This window comes from Physeter macrocephalus, chromosome 10 (assembly GCF_002837175.3).
Source record: "Physeter macrocephalus isolate SW-GA chromosome 10, ASM283717v5, whole genome shotgun sequence".
Lineage (NCBI taxonomy): Eukaryota > Metazoa > Chordata > Mammalia > Artiodactyla > Physeteridae > Physeter > Physeter macrocephalus.
The window spans coordinates 54,298,894-54,318,446 of record NC_041223.1 but is presented as its reverse complement, the minus strand read 5'-3'; the positions used below and the strand labels follow the sequence as shown (position 1 = coordinate 54,318,446).

General features: G+C 35.0%; 1 protein-coding gene across 4 annotated transcripts in view; it reads right to left on the bottom strand.

The window, feature by feature from the left end:
• Positions 1–2,325: 2,325 nt before the first annotated feature.
• Positions 2,326–19,553, bottom strand: part of ATG5 (autophagy related 5) — a 124,558-nt gene continuing 107,330 nt past the window's right edge. For 3 of the 4 annotated variants that reach the window (XM_028494608.2, XM_007103506.4, XM_028494609.2), the window contains exon 8: positions 2,326–4,471. In XM_028494608.2, the coding sequence (XP_028350409.1) occupies positions 4,335–4,471 (137 nt within the window). In that variant the 3' untranslated portion in view covers positions 2,326–4,334. Of the gene's footprint in view, positions 4,472–11,966; positions 12,369–19,553 lie in introns of those variants that run through there. The other variant, XM_028494610.2, reaches the window with a different exon arrangement.

Genomic DNA, 19,553 nt, shown 5'->3' with positions numbered 1-19,553 from the left:
CAAGTATGTAGTACAGTCCGCTGTGTCGCAGCACAGTGCTAGGTCCTGAGAATACAATCCTGGGCCTAACAGACCTGGTCTCTGCTCTTCTGGAGTTTATGCTCAGTGTGAGAAACAAATACCATACACATATTTATTATAAACCACAGTAAACATTACGAAGGAAAAGTTCATCAGTATCTTCTAAATAACACATTAAGCAGATACCTCTTCCACTGAATATCAAAGACTGAAAGACAAATATTTCTCTTAAAGCTTTTCATAAACATGGTCCTAAGAGTCTACCTCAGTTTGAAGAACCCTGCTCACAGGTCTAACACATTTCCCTTGCTAAAAATGTATTACATTTTCAGAAGTAAGGTCTAAGGGCAAAAGCAAGACACAAACCACTCATTTACGAAAAGGCCAGAATTAATAAGTTCCTCTAGATGCTTGATGAGAATAGCTCCAACTTTAGGGGCTGCTTAAATTAGAGTGATGTTGAAACAGAAGATCTGTGCTGCGGTCTATGCTACAACTAAAATGAACGTGGACTGATGCAAGGTTCCGATCCACAGTGGTTCCTGCTGAAAGTAGCCAATTTGAGTAAGCAAGTCTTCACCAGTACTGCAAACCTGCACTCACTGTACTTTGTATATCGATTTCTAAACAACAAGGTCCTTCCTATTTTTATAGCTGGTATTTTTAACAGGAAAACATGACATTGATTTTAAAGCATCATTAAATAATCCTGTTTTTTTCTTTTTTATACCTAGTTGCAAAGCACCAACTATGTGCAAGACACTCTACTAAGAACCATGGTAAACCAAGAGGAAAAAGTCTGGTTGTGCATTATTTATTCTTGTGATATGGGGGTGGGGAAGCTATAGAGGGAAAGCCAAATTCATCACTTTCAGAAGAATCAATTAGTATGTTGAAACATGTTGACATTTCTAAATCTTCAGCTTAGTCTTTATCTCACTGGTGATCATTCCAACATATTGTCAGTTGACAAGAATAGTTAAATATTAAAAAACTTAAATACTTAGTGAACCACCTAAAGGATCTAAAAATAGAGTGCTTTTTCACTCTATGGTTCCTATATTGTGACTACTAGATTCCATAGTAGTATTACATTTGCCAATAAGTGTGGAGAATCAAATCTGTAATTCATGTGTGAGAAAATTTGACAAATAAATCTATGTGGTAAATGAATTTTTATTACAAAGGATCATTTAATCTCAAATTACTTGAAAAGAGGTATGACTCCCTTCTCTCCAACACCCGTGTCGGTAATTTTTAATACTTTCAGACCAAGAGATGATTGTATTTATAAAAACTTAAGTGGATGACAGAACTCAAGAGACAGGTAAGTATTTTGACTGATTCCACCCCAGTGACTGACCATGAATGGAATGGACTCTAAATATTGTAATACTTGATTTTTTCCTATCATACCCCAAGATCCTACACTTCTATTTCAACTGTGTTGGCACATCTAAAAGGAAACCTAACTTACCTCAGACCTAAATATCAACAGTATGATAAATAAAACATGAGACTGTCATTCTTTGGCATGACCCACGTAAACCAAATTTCTGAAAATTGAAAGAAAAAAATGTTACCTCATACAGCCTACAAAATATAAACATATCCTAGAAAGATAACCATTAAAAGTAAGTGTCACTCAATATCAAATCTTGTATATTGTTTTCTTAGCAAACCATCCATTCCCACCTAGCTTCCAGTGAATGGGGGAATAAACATAACAGGAGCAGCCCATCCTGCGTTCACGTCCGACTGACCGGAATGTGTTCTGAACATCACCATGCTATAAAGACTAGTAGGTCAGTTTTAACTATGAGCAAGCTACTTTGGGTCTCTAGATACATAGAGTCCTTATCAGTTCACTCTATCCATGAACTTAGGTCATCCAAGTGAAAAACAACATTATGAAGGACAAGCAATGATTTACTTTATTTAGGTTGAATTTATTCCTTCCTAGTTAAACAATGCCAATAACTTAAGAACACATTTTCATTTTCTTAGGATGCTCACTGCCGAGGATGAGTTAACCAAGCACATTGAGATTTGTGGTCCTCTCCAGTTTTCTTTCATATGTTCTCCTTTAACCCTCCTATCGTTGATTTCTTGGAGAAACTTTTATGACAGGTATAAGAATAAGGAAATTTTAATGATTTCCCCAACAGGTAACTTGACTTATAGTAAATTTCATTTTCAACTTCCAGAAATAAAGACAGACACAAAATTAATTTAATTTTTTAATAAACCATAAAATTTAAATATTCAAATAAAAAGAAACAAAAATAGATATTTAAGCCAGCACTAATTTCTGTTTTTATTCTTTCTCTGGGTATCAGAAGCTTGACTTACCTGGGACTAGAGTAGAGTAATACAGTTATGATGCTGGTGTAATAATGAACAAGTAGGTAGAAATGGGAAATGGCTTGATAAAACTTACTTTCAGATCTCGAAGTAAAGATCAGTAGCTCACCTGAGCCCACTACAGAGACCATACATTGGTCTCGTTTGTGAAAACTACGATGGCTTACTGCTCTCGCCACACTTTTCTTCTTCACAGCTTAGCACTCCTGGCATTTTGACCCTTTTGCTCACTGAAGCTCACATCAGTCTGTCAAAACATCAAGAGGGAAAATCCCCAAACTGAATAGATGAATAAACACTTTTAATGTGAATAATCATATTCAGATCAACCTCTTTTGAAAAAACACAAGTCAGTGGGTTTTTTAATCCTTAAGTTACTCAAATATTACTATTTTTTCTGCCTTACTAAAATGGCACTTTTCATTTTATTGACATGAGCCAAGTATTTGCTACTTGCTTCTATTTTTTTCTGATCATATTGGTACCCTATGTTTTTCTTTTTCATCGAGGCTTATACTTTCCATTCCAGAATATTTGATCTTTGACTAACTTTATCTCATTCTGTGGATAAGTCTGCTGCTGATTAGTGAAAATCATAAAAGGAAAAAGGAAGCCGTGAGCACCAGCGGGATCTCACTTCACATTCGTACAATTTTTTTTTATGAGAAAAACATTAATCTTTATTTTGGAATCTAAAACCATTATTGTATGATACTGTCTTTTAGCATACTCAAACGGGTCAACATTCAATATGAACAGCCAGCTAGCTCACAAGAAACAAAGTGTAATGCACAAGTACGTTCAGCTGGTAGAATCCCAGCAGCGTGGTAATAAAGTGCAGCAAAAATTTCCTTATTTGAATAAGAACTCTAGTAACCTCTGAATATTTTTGGTAAAGTTAAGGAAAAGCTATTGCAGTCTGGAGATCGGTAATCTTTAAACTTCAAAGATTGGCTACCAGGGACCACCGTGAAACATTAGACCTAAGGCCAATGAAAAACACTAGCTTGAAAACGAATGGGTTTTTCCAAAAAAATGTAAAATTATACAGATGCTTAAGATACTATGATTTGACAGATTTACAGTGATAAAACAGCAATGATAAATGGCCACATTATTTATACTTTTAGTGTAAATAACACAGATTTTAAAATCGGCAGCAAGAAATTCTATGACAGCTCCTGAGACAAGTTATCCTATGCCCTACACCCATTCCATGCCAATGATGACCAGTCTGAAAGGTAACACACAGAGTAAAAACAGTGATCTAATGTATGTGAGTCAGAAAGTACTGGAAAAGTGACAAAATTGTATGTTATTAAATGACAAAACATATTTAGAGGCTTTATTTAAAAATCTCTCACTGTTCATTATCAAAGTTACAAGATTGCATACCAATAGACAGACTGTAAACATAGGAAATTTTCATTAAGGAAAGATGGGTTTACTGTAATTTGATCTTTTACAAAAAATTACTTAAAGTTATTGATAACAGAATTTCTCTTTTACTTTCTTAAGTCTAATTCTTTTGAAAATTAAACCAATGTTTCCACTCCCTCGAGCTAAAGTTCAACCATGGTCACCTTAGGAAATACCCCTGTTTATTTGTTAATCAGAAATACAAATTGAGTGGCACATATTTCCATTTTTCTTCTTAGGCCAAAGGCTTCAGCTTCATTATATTTTACAAGAAAATAGAAGACTTGCAGTGGTCCTGTAAAGTCTTTCATGTCACAGCTGAGGTTTAATGACGGCAGCGAGGAAAGCAGTGGTGATGCAAAGTAAGACCAGCCCAAGTGCCTTTATCTGACATGGAATCTTTTTCCTGTTTGGCTTGTAGCAGTGTTTCTGGTCAGGTTGCCTCCACCAAACCTGACTGAAGCAGAAAGGTGACATGCTCTGGTAAATCCTGTTTAAGGGTGATTCCGTTCAAGCAAATGGTTGATCCTTCAATCTGTTGGTTGCGGGATGATACTAATATGAAGAAAATTATCCGGGTAGCTCAGATGTTCACTCAGCCACTGCAAAGGTGTTTCCAACATTGGTTCAATTCCATGAATCATCACTTGATTCTTTTTTTCCCCATCTATTCCAAGAAAGAAATCCAACAATAATCGATAAGAGTCAAAACAGTTGAAAAAATAATCTGTTGCCTTTGAGAATCCTCAGTGAATTAAATGGATTTTACTGCTTTAACAGGTTAAAAACTTGGTCTGTTTCCTGAGCAGGAAATGTGGACATGGAGAAAGTTCAAATGTTGCAATATGTATCACCCAAAACAGAAACCTGAGGGTTACAATGAATTCTGATAAAAATTCTGTTGCTATATGTGAAAGTATTCATTCTTTCTTAATTACTGTGCTTACCTAAGATTGACGTTAATGAAACCACAGTGGAGAAAACAGCCCATTGTACCCACTGACCAAAATTTATTTTAGTTACACATTAAAAACTGTACTATACGGCTATTAAAAATGACAGGTGGGTGAAGTAGGTCAATACATATTTAAAACATACAAAACAGAAATGTGTCTAGAAGTCATCAAGAATAAGAGCAGTGTTTAGGAAGATGTTTAATAAAACAGGTGGGAGCTGTTAAGTTAATTTTCAATAAAGCTGTTCATATATGTATGAGAAAATTTTAGAGACACCATTAGAAGAAGAGTTAACTTTTTTTGTGTGTGGTACGCGGGCCTCTCACTGTTGTGGCCTCTCCCGTTGCGGAGCACAGGCTCCGGACGCACAGGCTCAGCGGCCATGGCTCACGGGCCCAGCCGCTCCGCGGCATGTGGGATCTTCCTGGACTGGGGCACGAACCCGTGTCCCCTGCATCGGCAGATGGACTCTCAACCACTGCGCCACCAGGGAAGCCCGAGTTAAAAGTTTTAATGAGAAGGAACTGGGAGTCTGACTCAGGGATTTCTGTTTCAGAGTACTGAAACCTGATTGATTTTTGTTAACACCCATTCACTAATTAAAAGGTTGCTGAAATTCACACTCTTCTCTGAAGTTCAAATTTTATTACAAATTAAATTTAAGATTAGTTTTCTGTCTTTTATGATTTTTGTCGGATATACTGACGATCATTAAAGAAAATGGAAGCATGCTTGGTTGCTACAGAAAAACAAAGAAAGTAAAACCAAACTCTTTTTGAAAAAAACAGAAAACAAAATAAAACAAAACAAAGAACCTTCAAGAAACTTTGTATCACTACTTTAGCACAATTCTTGGTTTGTCTCTTTTAGTCTCTTCAATCTATAACATCTAAATCTCTCAGCTTCCTGGACACAGAAGACAGCAAGGAAACAGGGAATTCATGGAACTGTATGAGAGGGAAATTCCCTATTTTTCCTTTCTGCTCTGTTCAAAATGACTTTTGCATCCCTAGTGCTCTAATGTCTAGGCAAAATGGGCTGATGATGTATGGTGATAACGGCTTGGCTGGCACCTGAAACAAGAGACCCTTTTAAAGAAATATTTATAAACTCCCTATTAGAGGCAGCACAGTCCTGGGCAGTGACAGTCAACAGATTGACAATGAGAGGACACAAAAACACTAGAGAATTGCTAAAAGAATGCCAAAAATAAAGACCTAACAAACATATTATCAACCCCAAAGTTAACCAAATAAATGTCTCCAAAAAACCCTGAATCACTGTGTCATAGCTTAAAACAATTTTGGAAAAAGATATCACCTTATAATACTACTAACTTAAAAAAATTCTCTCATTGTTTTGATTTGTCCACCAATCTTTGTTGCACCTGTACATACTTTTTACACAGTTGTGATCACAGTATTAATACAATGATTGGTTTCCATAATGATGTGAATCATTTATAACTAAAAGATTAAGCTATATATACAGAATACTATAGAAAGCACAGTATTAGTACTTTGAGAAGATTTTAAAATGTTGATATTCAAATGGATAAGCCCTCAGCTATCTGGAATGATTCATACTTTGTAAGTTCTAGACTGCCAAGGTTTCACGTATTAAATCTTTCTTAGAATATTTAAAAACATTTCCACTGTAGTTCTCTTTATATTCTTATTATATATTTCTTTGAAATACCTTAATAGTCTCAGAATCTTCCTCCTACTTAGCACTGAGTCAAAAAAAAATGAAAGAGCAGTGGTGTAAGAGTAAAAGTTCCTTATCTGTAAAGTTCTTCCTTAAGCAGTGTCACCTTTGGATACTATGAAATAGAGCTGAATATCCAAAATACTCTGCCTGAAGCAGCATGTAAATGTGGGAGCAAATACAATATGGCACACTGACGCATGGTGTGTCTGAAAGGCAAAAGGCTAACCCTGTTACAAAAGAGGACAGTTTAAGAACTGTACAGCAGAAGCTGGAGAACATAAGCACAATTCAAACACTATGTAAAACAAACCCAATAAATCACGTTATCAGAAACCTGAATAGGCAGCCCCGATTCTCTGGTTTAACCTGGGGCCACTTTTAATCCGGAACATGAACGTGTCGCTAAACACAGACAACTAAGCAAGTGATCTAGACTGTCATATCCCTCAACACAACAGTTTAAGATTTTAAATATATAATTTTGTCATTGCTTACATCTGTCCAAATATTTCACCTGTGTATATTTATCTTTTTGGTTTTCTGACTTTCTCTGATGACGTAACTCTCACCAGAAGGATTCTCAGAATGGGACAGCAGTTTCCTTGAAACTATTAACTAAAACTTCTCTCTTATTTATCACTGTATCCTCAGTGCCTAGCGTGGTGCCTGACAATAAATGTTTTCAGAGCTTGGATCATTTTGCTGCTGGTAAAACACACTATCAAAATTAATGTTTTGAAAATAGTTTCTAATGACTACCACTACTATGTAGAAGAGCTCTAAAGACTGTTTTGGTTATTAAAACAACAAAAAGTCAAAATGTTTCCAAATAAGCCAAGAAGTATATATGCCATCACCAAAACTGATGCTACCACGAATAACAACAAAGCATGACTGGACATTTTGGCAATATCAAAACTAACAAGACTAAATAGTAAAAATTTAGCAGATTGTTTTTTTCCCCCTAACAGAAAGGAAACACTTGATGATACTGCTACTAAAGTAAATCGTGTTTTTGGTAAATATATCTTTGTGTTTCAAAATGGGAATCTAGAATTTAATACTTGGGAATAAGAAATATGTCACTACAAAGTAAATGACTCAGGAGAAATATGTTACTCCCTATCCCACCCACTCAGATTTTTAAAAACGTTAGTCTGATGCTTTAAAGTAGGCAAACGTTTGAGACAGTTATCAAGTGAACTCATTCTATATGAAATTTTTACATACAGGGCACTTTTGGGGGTAACTTTTGATTTGGATATAATTTCAAACTTAGAGAAAAGTTGCAAGAATAGCACAAGGAATTCCTCTTCACCCAGAGTCATCAACTGTTTACATTTTTACCCCACTTGCTTTATCATTCTGTGTATATATATAACTACTTTCTGAATCATTTGAGAGTAAATTAGAAACAGAGTCCTTTACCTTTAAATATTTCAGTATATACTTTCTAATAAAAATATTCTTTTATATAACCATAGTACAGTTATCAAAATAAAAAACATTAACATTGATATTATACTATTATGTAATCATTTCTAATGTTATTAACTATCCTAATTATTTTTTTCTCCAGTCTAAGATCCAGTCTAGGAACCACACACTGCATTTAATTTTCAGGTCTCTATACTCTCCTTTAACTTGGACAGTTTTTAGCCTTTCCTTGCATTTCTTAACCTCGACAATTTTGAAGAATACATGTCATTATTTTGTAGAATGTCCACATAGCAATTTAAAAAAACAACTCTTTTAATTCATCTTGTAAATATAAGGACAGTCATTCATAATACTTTGAGTTTGTGAATTAAGGAAAAGGACAGAAAAAATATCAGAGACAAGCATTTTCTTTGAGTAGCAATTAAATTCACTTTAAGAATTAGACGTTAAATCTAAAGAGGTCATAAATCAATACAGAGAATATCACAAAATTTCATTTCTTATATTCATCTTACTTATAAGCCTCAGTATTATGAAAGATAAAAATGTAAACACATCATATAATGTTTTATTATCACCAATACCCTAATAAAAACAAACTTAATTCTAGCATCTACTTTAAAGTGAGCATTTTAGAGCTGTGTGACATTTTAAGAAAAATATATTTAGACAGATTTTGGTTGTATGATTAAAACAGTAAGAATTACATATATAAACAAAAAGAAAAGAAAGAAAATTCATATTAGTTAACAAGTCATTAATGAAAATTATGAACTTTAAAAAAAGACACGAATTGGGAGGGAGGCAGCTTGAATTCCAATTCTGATAATGAAGGATGCCGGGCAGAACTCATCTCTTTCCTTATATATAAAATGAAGATGTCTGTCTAGATCCATGGTTTGCAAATCTGGCTGACCATCAGAATCATTTGGAAGATTTGCTTTTGTTTTTGTTTTGTTTTTTTTGTAGTACGCGGGCCTCTCACCGTTGTGGCCTCTCCCGTGGCGGAGCACAGGCTCCGGACGCGCAGGCTCAGCGGCCATGGCTCACCGGCCCAGCCGCTCCGCGGCATGTGGCATCTTCCCGGACCGGGGCACAAGCCCATGTCTCCTGCATCGGCAGGCGGACTCTCAACCACTGCGCCACCAGAGAAACCCCCATTTGGAAGATTTTTAAAAATATATAACCTCTCCAGACCTGAATCAATCTCTGGGGTAAAGTCTTTTTTTAAATGTTCCCTTAAATAAATCGTATAATAATATGGGTATAGAATTTTTCTTCAAACAAAATCTTATGCAGAACCACAACATATAACACAGGTGAAGGTGGGGCAGCTTTGGTTGATGTGGGATTGAAGCCTGTCTCCCAAGTCCTGCTGCTTGCTGACTTACGATCCATGGCAGTTTGTGATTCAACTCCATGGGTCAGTTTGTAAAGCACTGGTCTAAAACAGAGGATTGGTAACATGTCTTCCAGTTCTAGTACATGAGTCTTTTATGCCTAAACAGCAAAATATTTCTTTTTGAGTTTAAACCAGCATAATACACTAGTTTTTAATTCTTAGGCAAATCACTTAACTTTCTGAGTCCCAGTTTCCTCCTCCTACAGTGTAGGTAAAGAATTCTAACCTCCAGGGTTGCAGAGAGGATCAAATGGGATATCCAAATAAAGCACTCAGCACAGAGCCCAGCACAGGGCTTGGACATAGTAGGCATTCAATAAAGTGAGTGATATACCAAAACGTATATAAAAACTGTGGATTTAATTAAGTGACTGGCAGGCAAAGGGCTGTGAGAATTTGGCCTCATGTTAATATACACTCTGCATTACTCAGACCCATTATGATGCAGTGTGGCACACGGATTTTATGAATGTGTTAAGAAAAAAAAAAGAGAGAGATGAGAACAACAAAAAAACACAAAGTATCATTATGCAAACAACAAAATGAATGACATTTTTAAAAAGTCATTAAACACTGTAAACCCTGTGGATAAATCTAGTACTGCTCTAAATATGTATATTCAGCAGAGCATACCCTGGATAAGTCAAATGAGCCCTATTGTACTATGGTGATGTTACTTAATAGACCTTAGATATGCTTCTTATTTTATTTTAAAGATGAAAAATTCAAGTGTGGGGGGGTAACTTCCAAAATCTTTGTTATACATTTTAAAGTATATCATTATTTGAGAACTTAAGAGTATGTGATGAATCTGCTTTTTAGAGATTTCTATTAGCAATGGCTCACAGCCTTCCCCATCCCAATCTGCATTTTAGCCATTATTTTTAAGCCATTTATCAACAAGGAATATGACCTAAATGTCTTTAAAAACAGGTTACTTGAGATTCTAGAGAGATGCATGAGTTTCACTCTTACTATTAATACGTGTAACTAAATATGTGAAACTTCTTTGAATTTAAAGGAAGCTAGAGAAATGGATGATATATATTTAAGGGAAAGTGCTTTTAATCAGAACATTTCAGATTAGTAACTTGTTTTTTTAGTTCACACTTGTGAATATGGAATAATAGAAATCTAAGGCCAAAGGCTGTAACCACTGTGTTTAGATTTGTGGCTTCACATTTATATTTTATATAGTTCAGCAGAAAATGCCTTGATTTGCTATCTTGGAATGTGTGATGCTGAAGGTAAAACTTCTGAAAAATATTTGATACTTCTGAAAAACAGAGGTAAACTTTTTTACTGTCACTATTCTGAACAGTGCTGCTCTGACAAATTCTTTAACTTCTGATATGTTCATTAGTAAAACGCCAACTAATTGAGTCCATCGACATGAAAAACCACAGGCTGAAATCTGAAGTGCATACATCATGCTGAAGGATTCTGACTCAGCCTCAGCGATAATAGTCAGTGAGGTCAGGTCAAAGAGGGTTAAACCAAGCCAGGATATAGCCAAAGGAATACATCAAACGCTGATTTTAAAAGGGCAATTAATCTTAGACAGAAATGCTTCCTGGGGAATGAGATCTCAATCTTAAGAGCATACTACATGATGTAGCAGTAAAAATGAACATATACAAGCTTACAGAGCTTTTATCCTATGATCACAAACAGAAGGAGAGTGCTGTTTATCAGAGAAATACAAACCCATTTAAAAATACTTACATTAACTTCTTCCGGATCTATGCTCATTTAGTAGTATAGGTTTTAATGAACATAGAATATCACAGTTAATATATACCACACATCTTTTCCCGTGTGTAAATTTTATCTTTATATATATTTTTATTATTTCTGTCCCAAATATCACCAAAACCTTGACTCTTAACATTTTGTATAAGATTTTTCAAAACATGTCTATGTTAATTCTTTCACTGACTTGCTTATAACCTTTATATTTCTTAATGAGGAGGTAATAAACCAAAATTTAAACTTAACCCCCCCAAATTAGCTATAATTATAAAAAGAACATTGTATTGACTGTGAGACCATTTACATAAACTGATTAAATGCCTCCTGATAAGATAAAAGTGTGGTACAAGTTAGAAATTAAAACTTGTTCACTTCAAGAAACCCCCTGCCCCCAAAAATAAAACTTTGAAAATATAGGTTCAAATGTTTTTGAACTCATTTTATAAAATGATCCAGTAATTCTAGTTGGGTGTAATAGGGCCCATTAATATTTGTCAATTATGAGTTACAGAATAGTTCAAAACTAATTGTTTTATTTAAAATACAGGCAGTAATTACACTGTTTACATATGGTCAGATTAAGGTCTCACAGGACTTCTTTTAAGGAAGAGATGACTTGCTTTTAATTGCCTGCATGTGTTATTATTTTGTTAAGGTAATTGTTTTCTAGTGCTAACGATGAAATATTAATTGTGTAAGATCTGTTCCCACCTTTGGAAGAGTCAAGTTAATTCATTTAACTTCTTGGGATCTACATAAGGGAAATCAGAGCCATCTCCTGACAGGCCCAGTAATTCCATCTTCACTAATGGAGAATAATGAAAATAATCAGTTTATTATTTCTTTCATTTTAGAAAAGACATATGTCAATGGGTTAAGTCATTAACAGATTCTGTACCACCAAAATTAGTCCATGTTACCCATGTGTTGGGAAAAAGCACAGAGATGCAGGGAGAATCAAACAAACAAGGCGAAGAGTTCGATTCAGTTTAGATTTGATGACATAATGATACATTTAAGAAAATATATTATAATTACCAAGTTTAAAATAAGCCTCATAAGTTACTTCTGTCCAGACTTGAATATAGTAGATCTTTGTTGATGAGGGCTACATTTGAAGAACTTCTTGTATTACCACTGTGAATGACACTGTATCATTTCTTTTACACCCAGAGAGAGAAAACAATGAAGAGTAGAGAGTGTTCGGATGAGACTGTCCAATGACCCAGTCCCACATGGCAGGCTCACGGTACCTCAGTGGAGTTACAAATGGGCCTTCCAGGGTTACTTGTGAATAGCTGAAACTTCAAATAAATATGTGATTCGTTGCTTATAGTCTTCAATGAAAAGCTTTCACTAGCAGCAACACTTCCGGACCTCTTGCCTTAAGATTTTTCCTTTTTAACATATTTTAACAAGTATATGCTAGTCCAGCTGGCTGCAGTGACTATGGAGATAAGCTTACTTATGTCTTACCAGAGCATTCCTAATCACATCCAGAAGGTAATTTCTAAAAAAAGTTAAAAACTCAGTAGCATGGAGCTCTTGCCATAACCTGAGGTATAAGCGGTTCCAACATCAGTTTACATTTAGAGCTCATCCTACATCTATATCTTCTGTGCAGAGGCTGAATATTAACACGTACTTATCTCTGCAGAGTGGGATTATCAACAAATGACAACAAGAAAAAACAAAACTGGTTCTTGCTAACTCCACTTGGTAAATTTCTTATGAGTACGGTTATTTGTGAAAAAATACTAACAAAACCATAAGAAAACAAAAAAACGTTAATTGTAAAACTGTGAAAAATATTAGATTATGAAATCTCACTTAAACAAATCTTTTGTTCATTTAAACCCTCCAACCATCCTATCAGGTGCGTAGCAGGTAACACCCTTATTTTATAGAGTAAGAACCATTAAAAACAAAAGCTACTACTAAATGATCTTCTAAATCAATCAATCATACTTTTGTATGAAGGTACAAAAGGATACTAGAATGAAAACAAATTTTAAGTGAGTGAAAAAAGAATTACTGAAACTGTAAAATGATTATTATTCTTACTCCTAAACCCTCATTCTGATGAAGTTTGGGGTTTGAAGGCTTTATGTTTCTGTGGCATGAACTGGCAAATTGAAATGCCACCTCTTTGGGGGTCAGTGTCATCATGCTGACAAAAGTGCCAATTTGAAGTTCAAACTTCAAATTGAAGGATCTGCCTTGGAAGAATAATGTGAGATTTAGATGTTTCTTTTCTCTAATTGCTTTATGTCTGAAAAAAGCTGTTACAACAAACAGTTGATTCACTTTATAAAACAATCTAATCATATGCTATGGGGCTAAGGAGAAAAAAATGTGAATGCACCATCTTTCCTTACTTTTTATAGAAACTATTCCATGGTTTCTCATAAAGCATGTCAAAAATAAAGCAGTGTAATTTTCAAGTTAGACTACCTAAATGGGATATTATGACTCCCTAGCCTCAGTTGTTAAAACTATATTCTAATGTACTGACAAATAAAAGATCTGTACTAATAAAAGATCAGTACAAATAAGATTTGTACTAAAAAAAGATTAACACAAATAAAAGATCTGTACTATAAAAGACTTGTACAAATAAAAAGATCTGTACTAAGCAAATAAAAGATCAATTTTAGTCACTTAGTTCCTCAATACTTTCCCCCACATCTCTGACCTCATTGAAAATCCTGTCCACATTTATGGGAGAAAAGTAGAAAAATAAAGCTAGTCTTTCAGGAAATAGAGTAGGGACATTTTAGGTCAGCATTTCAGACCAGACATTACCCTTGAGCAACCAGCCCCTGGGTAGCTAGTGAAGGATTCTACTACAGTGGGACACTGTGACCTGGTCCCTCCTTTGCAACTAATCTCTGCTCATCTTTTAAGACTTAGCTCAGTCTTTATTGCCTACTCTGGAATGGATAAGACAATAAATCTTCCTAATATCTTTTACATATTTCCATTCTTACACATATCACATCTGTGCATCTTTCTGTCCACTCCAACTGGACTAAAGTTTCTTAAAAGCAGGGACATCTTAGTAACCCCAGTGTCAGAAGACAGTATGATGTGAAGAAACTGACGAATAATGAAAGCTACAACATCAAATGGAACCCAAAAGTTAAATGGTAGTTGGGAAGGGGCTCAAAGAGTAAATAAAATCCCAGGAAGCAGGGCAGAAATGGAAAAAGGCAAGCAGCAAGAAGACTGTACTTGCTGGTAAGAGAGATGCAGGGAACCCTGGCTAATTTGCCACTGAATGTAAGCCTTTCCCTACACACACACTCCATTTGTACAATACCAAATATAAATTCAGGATTACAAGAGCCCAACTGTTACAGAAGACTGATCAACCGGAACTTTGAAATAAACTTATAAAAGTGAGAATGGACATTGTTATTTTTATAACCCTAACTTACTAGGTTTTTATACATTACATTAGAAAACTGAGCAATGATACATGATTGGGCAAAAAGCTTATAAGATTTTTGTATTCTTCAAAGTAAAAGAATAAAAGCTATGATTTTTAGTTTTAGGTTTTTAAAAATTTTTGTATGTTGTTTCTAATGGACAAAGAAAGAAATTTCACTTCAAGCCTGCTACAGAAGCTTAGCTCTCTGAGTCATTTTAACTATTGCTGACACCACAGAAAAAATTTACCTGAGTTCACCTTTGGTTACTTCCTGTTACCTTGGCTAACTTATCTAGCCACTTACAAAACAAAAAACGAAACACATAAAGCAGCTCATCATTAGTTACAAGAATAATGACCTAAAGCACGTCTTCATGCATATTAGTACATTCTACCTTCATATGATGAAGTAAGGCAAAATTCCTTCATGCATGAATCACTTGCTCTAAGGAGTAGCAGACAATGGTGCCACATAACTTTTATGAAGCACTTTCTCTTGTAATCATGTGATGACAGCTAGTTCTTATCCATACACACCCAATCTTAAAGTCTTTCACTTTCAACTTAAGTTGGGCGCAGGTGTTTCAAAATGCTTCACGACAGACAATATCACAGGTATACTGAACCAGACAATAAAGTTTTTTACTGAAAGAGTGACTTGATGTTTTGAATACTCCCCACAGATCCTGAAATGACTGACAGTTATTTTCCAATGAGGTGACAAAAGGAAGAGGCAAATAAAAGTTTTTCCAAAGATAAGATACTGGTGTTAGAAATGTGGCCTCCTCCTGGTATGAAAGGTACCATCAAGAGTACCTCAAAAGTATACGTACTATTTACATCATTTCAATGAAGTATGTGTATGGTATGTGTATGTTCCCTGATGGATACAAGCATGTGACAATTTGGGTGGGAAGAAGTCTGTCACAAAAAGATATCCGCCTAAGAGGCAGGTTAGAGGATTAATGCTGTGAGTGGCTACCTCACTGCCCTCTCTTTAAAAACAAAAAACAAAAAACAAGGGGAGTCACCTTGTGTATTCTTTAGGAATGGATGGGCAGGTAGGGCAGGTTAAAAATTTAGTAGAGGGCTTCCCTGGTGGTGCTGTAGTTAAGAATCCGCCTGACAACACAGGGGACACGGGTTCAAGCCCTGGTCCGGGAAGATCCCACATGCCACAGAGCAACTAAGCCCGTGCGCCACAACTACTGAGCCTGCGCTCTAGAGCTCACGAGCCACAACTACTGAGCCTGCAAGCCACAACTACTGAGCCCGTGAGCCACAACTACTGAAGCCCATGCGCCTAGAGCCCATGCTCTGCAACAAGAGAAGCCACCGCAATGAGAAGCCCGCGCACTGCAACGAAGAGTAGCCCTCGCTCACCACAACTAGAGAAAGCCCGCGTGCAGCAGCAAAGGCCTAACATAGCCAAAAAAAATAAACAAAATAAATAAATTTTTAAAAAATGTTTAAAAAAAATTTAGAAGAGAATAAAGAGTCTTTAAAGGAATAAAAAAGCCTCACAAATGTGTGTGCCATTCTTGTGCAGGACCACAGTAACTTTGTATATGTACTGTGATCTGGGTGTAGGAATGGCAAAAAAGCACAAAGGTGCATTCTGACAAATGTGTCAGCTCAAACCATGTGACTGCTTTTCATTTACATGTCAGAATGTCATAGACAGCACTTTCATAAAGTCAACGAGAAGAGTAGCCAGAATTATACACAGGAACACTACGGTAACAACAGAAGCTCAGGTCCCTAATATCACGCCAGGGAACACTGAAAGAAAGTGTAGGTCTTGCACGTAGGCCAGATTAGGTACTAAACACAAATCATAGAATAAATTGAGTTAGGAAAAAGCAAACATTTCAGAATGTTATTTTAAAGTAAACAAAAAAGTGAAAAGATTGAAAAGGTGAAAATGAAAATAAATGGTAGCATGGTAAAGTGGAAAAACCAATGGACCAGGAGATGAGACTTGAGTTCTAAACCTAGTTCTACGATTAAGCAGCTAAGAGATCTTTAGCAAATCATCTAAAAAACTAAGAGACTGAACTAAAATAACTCTAAGGTTCAACAGTTATATGATTCTTTAAAGATGTCAAATACAAAATTAACACCCAACCAATTTCTTCCTGCTCTCCCTCCACTAAGGTTTTCTCTCATCATTCTGTGGATTTGTTGATAACTGTGCTGCCAGCTGGGGGGCTAGCGCCTTACAGAACAGTTTTATTAAGGTTTTGAGTCTTATTGTGATGTTCTCACTCAATAGTCAAGGACCTTATAAAGAAGTACATTTTACATGACAATGTTCTGGAAAGAAGATTGTCAAAAAACATCTAAGAAATGTACAATCAGGTAGCCATTTCAACATTAAGCTTTAGCTTAAATTTCAATTTACTCTTAATTGATAAAAGCATTTTTTCGATGTTCTTTAAAATACTGCAAAGTACTCAAAAAGAAAGAAAAATACAGTGCAGAGAAATGAATAACTGAAGGCCAATGCTTGCAGTGGGGGCAGCCTGTGGGTCCCGTCTCTGACAGCAATAAAAATGATTAATCTCTTAATTATACTTCAAATGGAAAAACTAGTCTATATTCCCAAATCTTCAAGAATGTAGCAAAATAGACATTAAATAGATTTTTAAAACACACACAAAACCCTTATAGCATGGATCAAATGAATTGGAAAAATAAAGATTATTCCTAAAGTTACTGGGAATATCCCAGTCCAAATTTCTATAATTTGAGTTCAAAACTAAAAAGTTTACTTAACTATCTCTGTGAGGATTTACAGGTAAATGGCAACACTGGTTGTCTCTGGAGAGGGGAACTGAGTCAGGGTTTTATGTATAGGAGTTGAGATAGAGACTTTTCACTAAATTCCTTTATAAACTTTTAGATTTTGGAACTATACAAGTGTATTGTCTACTAGAAAAAATATTTGATTATTTAACTGAACACATGTATAAAAAAACCTTAATAGGACTTCATCAAAATAAAATATTTTTTACTCTTCAAAAGAAAATGAAAAGGTAAGTCTCAGATTAGAAGAAAATAATTACAAACCATGTCTGGTAAAGTACTTGCATGAAGAATATATAAATAACTCTCAAAACTCATGGATTATATGATATATAATCCATGAAAAAAATGAGAAAAGGATTTACATAAGACATTTCATCAAATATATCCATGAGTAACAATAAGCACATGAAAACACTCAACTCAGCTCGTGCCCCGGTCCAGGAGGATCCCACATGCCGCGGAGTGGCTGGGCCCGTAAGCCATGGCCACTGAGCCTGCACGTCCGGAGCCTGTGCTCCACAACGGGAGAGGCCACAACAGTGAGAGGCCCGCGTACCGCAAAAAAAAAAATTAAATTAAATTTAAAAATATAAAAATAAAAATCACTGAATGGCAAAAAAATTATTTAACACAAACTCTTACTGAAAATGAAAACTACGTAGCAATAAAGAAGATGAGGATTATAAGATAGTATTATTCTATTATTAGAGATATGAGGATATGTATGACAGTATAAAAAACCTTGACTAGTATAGTACAGTGGTGACAAATGACACAGTAAATATAGTTTACTATATTTAGTAAACTATAAGGTTATTATAAGAGGTTATAACTAAGAGGTTATTTAGTAACCTCTTAAACCAATGAAACTTGCTCAATTTTCATAATTTTGAGTAGTGGTCAATGATCTTTTTTATCGATTCCTTCTGGAACTGGTTCTGATGGTATTTCAGATGCCCCTCTTCTCCCCTCCTTTTGAGCCTTTGTGTAGTTTCAAAGTACTAGATATACACAGGAATGCCAGGAAAGGCAAGCATATTTAATTAAGAAAAATAGTTATATTCACAGGCCAAATAGCACACATTTTGAGTTCCATATTCTTTGTTTAGTCTTTTAGGCTAGAATATCAACGTTCCTCTCAATCCTACTATTTCTAATTCTACTTAACAGGCAAACCATTTCCATAGATACTATATGATTCTTGAACTGTGTGATATAGTTACAAGTCACGTAAATAATACTGCCATCACCACAACTTAGGATATATTAATAAGAAACACAGCATTATCTACTGAAGTATTACCTTTGTATTTACTAATGCCTTACCTCTTCCCATAAGGATTTAAAGTGGCAAGTTTTAAATGTTTTTCTATATGATAAATCCAAGTCTAGGCACTATATTAACAAATACAGCAATATGCCACTGAAATTTCCCCTACAGCTTAGTGTAACCAATAATAAGACAAGTCATTCAGTAACAGGGTGATGGTCAAATTATGGTACATTGATATAAAGGACCATAGTGCTGGTATTTAAAAACATAGCTTTAAAGAATTTTTAATGACTATCATGTTATGCTAGGTGAAAAAAGCAGCAGGACATATAATTTTATACACCCACCCCCCCTTTCAAATACTCAAGTGTATATCTGCATGTGTGTGTCAACCGTGGCCTCTATGAGTTAGGGGTCTATAGCATTCCCCCACTAGTTTTCTGCATTTTCCTAGTGTTCCTTATGTTGCAATTAAGAAAAGAGAATTGTGATTTTTATATTTTTCCTCTGCTTACAGGAAACCAATCTTAACCTAAGCTACAAAATAAGGACTACAAAACAGGACAAGTTCTTGACTGGACTTGTGAAATGTTAAAGCCTCAGAGAACAATGTTGAGTAAAAAACATTAAAGAGTAGCAAAAAATTCAAATAAAATATGTATCCATTATTCAATATTTTGAATTTTAAAATATCAACCAAAGGCAAGACCTTTTCTTTCTTTTTTTTTTTAACTATCTCTTATTCCTTTAGAATGAAGAAATACAATGCAAGATTAAAAATAATGTTTACCAGAACTGAATTCACAAATGAAAGATGCAAGGCCCCAGAAATATAAGAGAGTAATTTTAAAAGTATATTTTAGTTTGCTAAAGAGAGTGAAATTCTTATTCTCTTAGTGTCAATAATTTATAAAATAATAAGTTAAATATTAAGTGCTTCTACTCTTGCAGCTCAATAACAAAAAAACAAAC